Consider the following 10,786-nt stretch of genomic DNA (forward strand, 5'->3'; position numbering starts at 1 on the left):
TTTTATGGCAAATTAGTGTCTCTTTGAGAGAAAAAGCTCCAATAGTATTTGAGGTAGTGGCTATGTCACAGTTTGTTTTTCTGTATGGTGTCTTTATTTTTCATCCAAACGCTGCATACGTACTGTCTTTTTTTTATGATACAATTTAATTTGATCCTATTATCATTTGATTTATTCATCTTAATCCTTCACCTCAGTACCTATTTCTTCCATATCAGTGTCTGCTGCCTTACTTTTGTACTCCTCAAAGAAATGTATAATAAAGCAAAAGCCAAAGATTCCAAGTATATAGTGCAGCTTGCATGCAACCAGGAAACCACGATTAAATAGAATACCAAAATGCAAGCAATGATGGTCAACCAATGCCACCTGAGATCAAACCAAAAAACTAGCAGCACATAAACAACCGATCTCTTTGAAGATGTCTTAAAATCTCCATTGCCTGTTCTCTGTACTGAAACACCAAGACATTACACACGAGAATCAGACACAACGATCAAGTGCCACTTCTTCTTCCACTCTGTCTTATCAAAGATTTGCAGCGCCTAAAAGATCGCTCTCAGACTCATTTCTGCTTCATTTGACTCCATGATCACCAACGGAACTGATAAACATTGCTCAACTCCTTAAAGTCCCTCCGAAACCAGCAGGATCCCGTCTGCCCCTAGCTGCTCCGTTAACATTGAGTTAACCAAACCCGAGGACAGTGGCTTCTTCACTAATGGAGACAGTAATCACAAAAATGAATGTTACCACCATTGGAGCACCAGAAAATATACATTAGAATGTCCCGCATGAACCCAATCCATGGCTCTTAATTAATTGAAAGGAAAGTATCCCCCTCTTCCAATCGTTTCCTACTACAAATGATTTCAATTCTAGCCAGCTAAGGATGATAATGGTAGAAGTAAGAAAGAAATAGGACACTGCCTTGAAACACTCTTAGTATTTGGCTGACACGTGCTCTTTTTGTTCTTTTTGAAATGGTATTTTACATTGGAATCCATCCCATGCCATGCCATGTCATGAGAAATATCATATATAAATTGTTTGTTTTTGTTTTATTTGAGGAGACATAATAAAATAACATATTCATATTTAGGAAAATATTGAGGTGAGGATTTAATTAAAAATCATTTATAAATATTTTATAAAAAATAAATTTTTTATAATACGTAAATAAGTAAATTTTGATGTAAAATACAACTCAAATAAATTTTTTAATAAATGTAAATAAGTAAATTATTAATGTAAAAATACAATATAAACAAATAATTTTTATTTTTATAAACATACAAAAGAAACACAAAAACAAATTTTTTTATAAAATTTATATATTTTTCATTTTCTAACCATTAACAATCCAACAATTTATATTTTTTATTTTCTAAAAGTCGGTTTTGGGACTAGATAGGACCACGTGACGAAACAAGCCCCCTAGATGTTCTAAAAAAAAAAAAGCCTCAATCCCTATTTTTTTTTTAAATTAGCATATATACCTAACTTTCCCCTTACATTACCCATTTTCAATTTTTATGAGTACTTTTTGATTTTTTAGTTGTGTGTTTTGATTATTGATTGATTTATCGATTTCTGAGTTTGATGTTTGGTTAAAAATGAATAAGATTGGTGACAGATTGATTTGTTTAGCTAGCTGAATGACGTGTTTTAGTGTACAAATAATGTTTCACAATTTACTAGATTGATTAGTGGCAATAGTTGTGTTTGATAGAGAAGATTGTCTATAAATGGTAATGATAATTAGTTTTGCATCCAAAGAGAGCCTGAGTTTGAAATGGCTACTTGATCTCAACTTTATAACGAGGTCATCTTTCTATTTAAGCTTTGTTACACATTGTTTTACCTTTTTTTTCTCTCATTTTTCTTGGTTTCTAGTTAGCTAAAAGTAACATCGAGAGGGTGACAGAGGTGACATTTTACATAAATTTGATTTATCGTTTCCATCGTGACATGGGCCTCTTTGATCAATTTTTCTTTACATATGTAACCAACCAAGATAAGCAAAGTTAGAAGGGAAAAACAAAATGATTATTGCTATAGAAGGCATTTTATTTTGTTTGTTATGTTATAACCGTAAAATAAGATCTGATATAAAATTTAATAGATTATAAATCAAGATTTGTCATGTCAAATCATCAAGAATAAATCAAGAATAAGACTAAATATGAAAGCGTACCTGAATCCATTGATATCTTGAAATCTTCGAGTCTTGTGGTTTTGATCTTCCAAATTAACACACAAGTAATTTAGAGAATGTGCCTTTCTCTTTTCTAAATTAGAAAAAATATGATGTGTAATTTGGAGACCATAACCCTAATATATAACTTTTGCACATTAACCCTAGTTTCTAATCAACCCATCATAATTTAGAAATTAGTTACTAGAGTATCTACACATATGCCTTGCCTAGACAAAGGCTAGGCCAAGCACGACCACCTTGACAAGACTACTAACATTCATTATCATCATATCTTGTAACCCAATCACATCAGATCGTGTAGCCGGAGAGAAATATGTCGAATAATAATCCACTAATCACGAGAGGATACGTGGCAACATCTCTAAACTCCACAATAAGACATATACTACACTAAACTATCAAACCACATCTCTTCTTCCAACATCTCCTATATCTACTCTCTAACCCCTTATATAGTGCTTTCTTATCCTCTACTGTCTACGGTGAATTTCTAACAAAAATTGAATAGGAATAAAAGAGTGGACATAGGGAGAATGTATTTATGGTTCTCCAAAAAAGATTCCTGAAAATGTAAGGATCAAGGTATATTTGCAATTTGTTTTGCAAAATATGTAACATAGTCATAAAAAAAGTTATGTAACTTAAAAGCATCCATTAATGTTATGAGTTTATCTATCTATAACTCACTCAGGTCCCTTGAAAGAAACAAATGTTATCATTCAGTTGGTGGATAGGTCCATAGTTTATTCGTAAGGTGTTTTTAGAAGATGTTAGAGTTGTGTGATCAAAATTCTTGTTAAATAATTAATATAGTAGTAAAACTAGGGGATCTATGGTAAGCTTAAGGACCAGGCTGCACAAGTAGAATCCATATAGAACTACTCTTCTTCTATTTGACTTTGATTGCACAAGTAGAATCAATATAGAACTACTTTTCTTTTATTTGACATTGATTACAATAATGTTTTTTCAACCTTTAAATAGATGTAGTTAAAACTCCTCTTGTATCATTCGAATTTAAACATTAGTGAATTTTCTTCTCATCTTCCCATGATTTTTCCCAAAAGGGTTTCCACATAAAATCTGTGTATTTTATTTTTCTTTCTTATTGCTTTGCGATATTTCTATATTGTCATTATAGACGTTCAGCTTTAACAAACTAGTATCACAGCTTTTTGGGTTGCTTATCTCGATCACGATAATGGCAATAATAAAGTATGATATTCTGCTGTTGGATCACAATACCAAATTCACGTTGTGACAGATAAAGATGCAGATAATTCTTGTGTAGATAGATTTGGAGGATGCCTTGCTAGGGTTAGATAAGATACCTTCGACATTAATGAAGGAAGAGAATAAGCATAAAGATCGAAAGGTTTTAATGCAATTAGATCTGTATCTGTCGATTGAAATTCTACAGGACATGATGAAGGAGAAGATCGACATTGTATTATGAGTAAAATTGCAGCAACTATGCATGTTGAAAACCCTAACTAGCAAGTTGTATATGAAGTAGCGTCTTTATGCTCATCATTTGGAGGAAGGTGCGTCTATGCACGAACACTTAACTGTGTTTAAAAAATTTCTCTCGGACCTAGAAGCCACAGAAGTTCAGTATGATAAAGAAAATTTAGGGTTAATTCTACTTTGTTCATTGTCCCCGTCTTATTCAACCTTTAGAGATACAATTTTGTATAGTCATGAATCTCTCACAATTGATGAAGTTTATGCTTCCTTAACCTCGTATGACAAGATGAAACATCTTGTGGCTAGGTTTGACTTTTAGTAAGAGAGTCTCATTGTTCGTAGGAGACAAGAATGAAATACTGATGATAATCCTGGGAGGACACAGGAACAAAATCTTAGTAGTAAATCTAAAGGTAGATTGAGATATTCAAACAGAGGTAAAATTTGTAACTTTTGCAAGAATAAAGGCACATTAAGTTTGAGTTCTATAAGTTGCAGAACAAAATCAAAAGGGAGATGACGAATTGAAAAAGAAAACAACCAGAACAATCTGATGAAGCTGATGTTGTAGAATACTACAGTGATGGTGAAGTCCTAATTTCTTTTGCTGACAACTCTAAAGTGATCGAGTAGTGGATCATTGATTCTTGTTGCACCTTTCATATGAGTTCCAATCGAGATTGGTTTACAACTTATAAAATAGTGTCTAAAGGTGTTGTTTTGATGGAAAATAATACTTCATGCAAAATCGTAGGTATTAGCACGATTGAAATTAAGATGTTCGATAGAGTCATCAAAACATTTAGTGGCGTACGACATGTACCATAATTGAAGAAAAATTTGATTTTGTTGAGTACTTTTGATTTAAAAGGGTACAAGTATACAACTGAAAGTGGGGTTCTGAAGATTAACAAGGGTTCCTTCGTTGTGATGAAAGGGCAGAGAAAGATTGTCAAGTTATACGTTTTGCAAAGTTCAATTGTTATTGGTGGCGCAACTGTTACTTCCTCTTCCTTGTCAGATTATGGTGTTACTATACTTTGGTATATGTGTCTAGGGCATATGAGTGAGATCAACTTAATAGAATTAAGCAAAAGAGGACTTCTTGATGGACAAAACATTAACAAATTGAAGTTCTATGAGCATTTCATTTTAGGGAAGCAAAAGAGAGTTTGATTCACAAGAGGAACCCATAACACGAAGAGAATGCTGGATTATATTAATTATGATATTTGAGGATCATTTGGAGTGCCTTTGAGGGGAGACGCTAATTATATGCTTACGATCATTGATGATTTTTCTAGAAAAATTTAGGCATTCTTCCTGAAGTAGAAAATTATGATCGAGAAGCAGGCAACAAAATAGATAAAACAGCTCCGCACAAATAATGGCTTGGAATTCTGTTTTGATGAGTTTAATGAATTATGCAAATAAATCAAGAGTCATCTACTTATTCCTAGGCAGTTAGCTATGAAGATTCAGGAAAGTGGATTTTTTTATGCAAGAAGAGATGAAATCAGTCCATAAGAATAGAACATGGGACCTAGTAAACCTTCCTAAGGGTAAAAAGGTTGTTCATTATAAATGAGTATTCAAGAAAAAAGAAGAGACTCTAAAAGTTAATAAACCCAAGTATAATGCAAGGCTGATTGCAAAAGGTTACAGTTAGATTCTAGTTCTAGACTTCATACATGTGTTTTCTCCAGTTCTAAAATAGAATGCCAAAAAAACCATACTGCATTTGGTGTCGTGACATAGCTAGTGGATGTCGTGACATGCCTTTAGAGCAAAGCCAAAGCTAAGCAAGCTGCCATTTGTGTAGAGACACAGCAAGAGGATGTTGCGACATTGATCATGTACATGAAAGCATTAATGAGTTAAGGGCGTTTTGTCCATACAAAGAAAATTAACGAAGAAATATCAATCGACCTAGGGCTAAGGAGGACGACCAACCCTAACATTATAAATAGACTCATTAAACACTTGAGAGGGGACTTTTTTTTTAACTTAAAATTTTCTTTTTAATCTAGTTTCAGTTTTTAGTTCTTTTTAGCCTTAGTATTTATTTTTATTGTTTCTGCTCGTGATATTCAAAGAATCTGATTTGTGGATTCAATCAAACATTTTGTAGATTTATGCGCTTTAATTTTTTAATAAATCAGGATTCTTCTTAAACCTTTTATTCTTGATTCATTATTCATGTTCACTTTATTTATCAAGTTTATATTGTTTGTGAAATCCATAAGTAACTAATCCTCTTATGGGAGATTAGTGAGTAAAAGTGTAATTAATTAATTTCTATGTAGGGTTTCTTAGCAGATTAGCTGTTTAGGATAGGAAAAAACTTAAACCCTAGGCCTGACAACCCTAGGAAGTCATTTAGGTGGGAATTAACCCAAAATTGGTAATGCCTATCCATGAACCCCTTACCCCAAACCAGTCTGGACTGTGCGGTCGAGAGATAAGTAGCTCTTGCCGATTCGTTAGTTTAGTGGAAGATCGAGAGATCCTGCTAGGGTAACAACTAGTTGATTGAGTAGAAATCCAACATAGGAATTAGTTATGACCACTGAAGCGAGGTAATTACCCATGCTTAGATTTGGTTGAGTTTATAGATTAGTTTTCTGTTACACTAATTTATGCATGATTTATTCTTGCCTTTATAAAAATAATTCCTTTTTAATTTATATTTCGTTGTACTATAATTTATTTAAAGTACTAATTAATTCTATTTACGTTTAGGTTAATCTTAATTTAGTACTCGCCTCTCTTGGGTACAATCCTCGAAGTACTTACCTACTTTTTTGTAAAACTATATTACAACCTGACTTGATACTTGCGGACACCACCTCAATTCCATAATTTTAGTAGCAGCATTCACACTTTGGACGATAGTACATTCGAAGGTTTCCAGTCAGCAAACAACAACAGCAGGATCCACCACTAGATACGTTAAATGTCTACTTTAATACCAATTATTGCTACCTACAATTGTTGTTTTCTTAATATGAAAACTTGTAAGGGAACTTCTTGACTTTAGTGGCCACTATGGCTTGACACTGCGAAAAAATGTTCAAACAAAAACCAAAAACACCAAGGATTTATTTACGTAGTTCGGTTTCCCTATGTCTGTGGAGCCTAGCTTAGTGAGTAATCCCGTTATCTTTAATCACAATACATCAAGTGGTTTACAGTTTATCACTCCCCAAGTATAGAGAACTTACCTTTGAACATAAATACTACAATACTCACCTCCAAATCTTGCCCTTGAGAACTTGGGCAATAAACACTCAACAATGTTTACAATATTGTTTGCACTATCACAAAATAGTTCCTCAATGAACAGATTCAATTGCTCTCAATAAGTTCTCATACATAACCTAGACAAGCCTCAAGTATAATTATCAATCTCAACTACAAACATAAAGTCTAAGTGAATACAAAATAACTCATTCAAAATAGCTATTACAACATCAATATTCAAAGCACAATCAATTAAAGATATGCTTTTCCAATTCAACAACACAATCTTGATTTGATCTCCACATTCCAAGGGTTGGATAGATTCAGTCGAATCCAGTCCAATATTTAAAGTTCAAATTTTGGTTTCCGTAGATGGACCATAATATCTTCAATATAATAACACATTAATATGTCCTAAGATTTTCTTTATTAAATTGCAAACTCAAATAAGACAAATAATCAACTAACTTAGTGACAACCTATAATGGGCATTGTCTAATGCCACTCAATTTCATTCTTCACATCTTGCCTAATCATCATGTATTTATTTGTTGTTGTTTTGTTCTCGTTTCTAATAAGTTTATTAATTGGATGTTAATTTAGTGAGGAGATTTAAAGGGAAAAAAAAAGACTTCAGATCAAAAAGATTTTTCTTAGTAGAAGATAGAATAATTTATAAAATCAACACATCAATCACATATAATATATGATATCAAATAAATTAAAGTGAATGGACAATATTCACACAAAAATAAAAACGCAGGGGGAGGAAGCTTCCAATCAGTTTAGTTATAGATAGAATGGTGTTTACAACCTTCACCATTCTAATTATTAAGTGGAGACGTTCTTATTTATTCAAGTATTCGTATTTATATGTATAAAAAAGGTATTCCTATTTAAAAATCAAGCAGCTAATTAGACCAAGTTGCTGTTTCGTGGTCAAGATTTGTTTTGTTTTTTAATATTACTAGGGAGAAATCAACCAGGTATTACATAATATGTTTTCGACAATAAATTATTTCCAAGTCTGCGGGATTTCTCAGTATAAATGTTTGTGTTTTGTTAATGAAAATGAAGCAACAATTCTACTAGCTTCATCTACATTTCGCCCCAGAAATTATAGTAAAGCAGAGACAATGAGAGGATTATCGGTGTTGAGTTGGATTCTGATCATCTGCGTCTGCCAAGTAGCAGTGCGGAGCCAATACTACTCGGACACCCTACCATATCAACCCAGGCCAGTTGTGGTCACCAATCTTCACTTCTATATGCACGAATTACCGGGCACTACAGCAGTCGTGCTAACCCAAGCTAACATCACAAGCAATAATTCATCAGTGCCATTTGCTACCCTACTTGCCGTTAATTGTCCCCTCAGGACTGGTCCTGAGCCTGACTCAGAGCTGATTGGAAATGTTCAGGGTATTGCCCTCCTACCCGGATCAAATGCATCGAACACGCAGTACATAGAATTTGGATTCAATACCGGTAAGTTTAACGGCAGCTCTCTTAGCGTATTTTCAAGGGGAGACCCTGGGCTTGCGGTGGTCGGAGGAAGAGGACAATTCGCGATGGCAACAGGGACTGCACTATTTAACACTATCCTTATAAATGCCACCAATGTCATTATTGAATATAACTTTACTGTAGTTCATTACTAACATGTTATTTACAGATACAATCATCTTGGATTGTGAAAAGTCATATGATTCTGCTCCACTTGACTAAAATAAATGTATGAGAAATACATAGGATTATATTATTAAAATTAAAATTCTCATACTTGATCAATATTGTACTTTATCATTATACATATTAGAAATAAATATTAGTTTCTTAGCTACAAAAGGACACCAATAAATATGATTCTGCTCCACTTGACTAAAATAAATGTATGAGAAATACATAGGATTATATTATTAAAAATTAAAATTCTCATACTTGATCAATATTGTACTTTATCATTATACATATTAGAAATAAATATTAGTTTCTTAGCTACAAAAGGACACCAATAAATGTATCTACTCAGTATTTATCTTCATATCTAATAGAGGTTGGTTTATGCAACTATTTGGCGTTGACTGCAACAAAGCAATCATGAAACTCAAAAGAACCTAATATGGGCATTGGTGTGTTTGATTCTTTGGCCCTTGACATGTTTACTTTGCTCCATATATCATAACAAATATATTCTTGTGTTGGGATGAAATAATCTTGAGACTTCAATTCCCAAAAATATGATCCAGATAACCAAAGTTTGATCAAAGCCGGAGAGAAAAGTTTTATTATTTTTATTGATACCAAATTTTGTCCAAGTCGATAAATCCAGATTAGGCCATACTTAGGCCTCTAACAGATCTATTTTTTTTAATTATGCTGTTATTCTTTTCTTTTCGCTAAATTTAACTCTCAAACCTTTTGTAAAAATTAAATTTGACCATCAACCTTTTAAAAATAGTTAAATTATTATGTTTTTAATGCAAATATTAAACTAAAACATTAAAATTTTTAACATGATAGCCCACATAGTAATTCACATGTCTTTCATGCTAATTTTATGAAATTTTCTGAATTTTTTTACTTTTATTTTTATTTTTTTGAATATTTTATAACAATAAAATTATTAGTTGACTTGGCATATTAAACAAACAAATGCCCATGTCATACATGGATTCTCACACCAACATTATTAAAAAATTTAATGTTTTAGTCAACATTTTCGTTAAAAAAAATAATTTAATACTTTTTAAAAGGTTAGTGACATAATTTAGCTCAAGAAAAAGAGCTCTAGTGAGAAAAGTTAAACGTCGAGGGCTAAATTTAACATTATATTATAAATCAACCTTTCGAACTTAATTCAAGTCTCAATTAAATATTTGAGATTAAATTGAAATTTCAAATTAAACTAAGCCTTTGGTTAAATTTTTCAAAATTTAAATCACAGCAAAAGTTAAATTTGACTTCCTAATTTCCAACCATGCACAGACCAAATTTGTTGAAATGTTCAGCTTATTACAATTTCTTTCATATAAAATTTGTTGAAATTTGACTATACTATTTTAGTGTAAAATATTTTTCTTGTTTTGAAGATATTGTTTAGCAATTGACATTTATATTATTTTAAATAATTTTATGTATTATGAATAAGATTATTTATTTGATGTATTATGCGTTCTTCTTATACAATTTTATAATTGTTAGACATAGTCACCCCACCCTTGCAACAAGTAAAACCCACCTACCCTCTAAGATCACGCTGTTGAACAAAGCTCACTCACATCGGATTATAGAAAGGAGCAAAGTTGCCTATATAGGAACTCGTCTAGTTGACCTGATGAAAGCCACGATCATATCATGTTGCATCTCACCACACTGCAGCTAAAATGATGTTTAGCGGCAATCCCTTGCGGCGTTTATAGAGAAAAGTGTCGTATCGGTGCTCATGTAGTGGTGTTTGAAAAAAAAAAAAAAAACGCCATCATATGCGCATGATATAGTGGTGTTTACCCAGAAAACACCGTTAATTCACTCACATCAGCCAGCGAATTTCAACATTGCAGCCGGTAAAATATTATATATGTCACTGTTTCTCGAACAATCGCCAGACATATGGTGGCGACCAAGTCTCAAACGCTGTAATTTATACAATTGAAAACTATAATTAACTTTTAAATTTTAATTTGTATATATTAGAGGCGTTTTAGTGCATGAATTGTGACTAATTAATTTTATTGCTACCGCTGTTTTTAATGTAATGGGAGACAATCTCATCACCTATAAAAAAGGAGCCTAGGTGTAGTCGAATAAACTATATTAAGCTCTAATTACATATTTTATTGTTATGAGAGAGAG

At 32.4% G+C, this 10,786-nt stretch overlaps 1 protein-coding gene across 1 annotated transcript; it reads left to right on the forward strand.

Annotated features, from left to right (window-relative positions):
• The first annotated feature begins 8,008 nt into the window (after positions 1-8,008).
• Positions 8,009-8,631, forward strand: LOC108464903 (dirigent protein 4-like). Its single transcript, XM_017765187.2, has one exon. The coding sequence runs from the start codon at positions 8,068-8,070 to the stop codon at positions 8,590-8,592; it is 525 nt and encodes a 174-aa protein (XP_017620676.2). The 5' UTR covers positions 8,009-8,067; the 3' UTR covers positions 8,593-8,631.
• Positions 8,632-10,786: the final 2,155 nt, after the last annotated feature.

Source organism: Gossypium arboreum, chromosome 5 (assembly GCF_025698485.1).
Source record: "Gossypium arboreum isolate Shixiya-1 chromosome 5, ASM2569848v2, whole genome shotgun sequence".
In the NCBI taxonomy this organism is placed as follows: Eukaryota; Viridiplantae; Streptophyta; class Magnoliopsida; order Malvales; family Malvaceae; genus Gossypium; species Gossypium arboreum.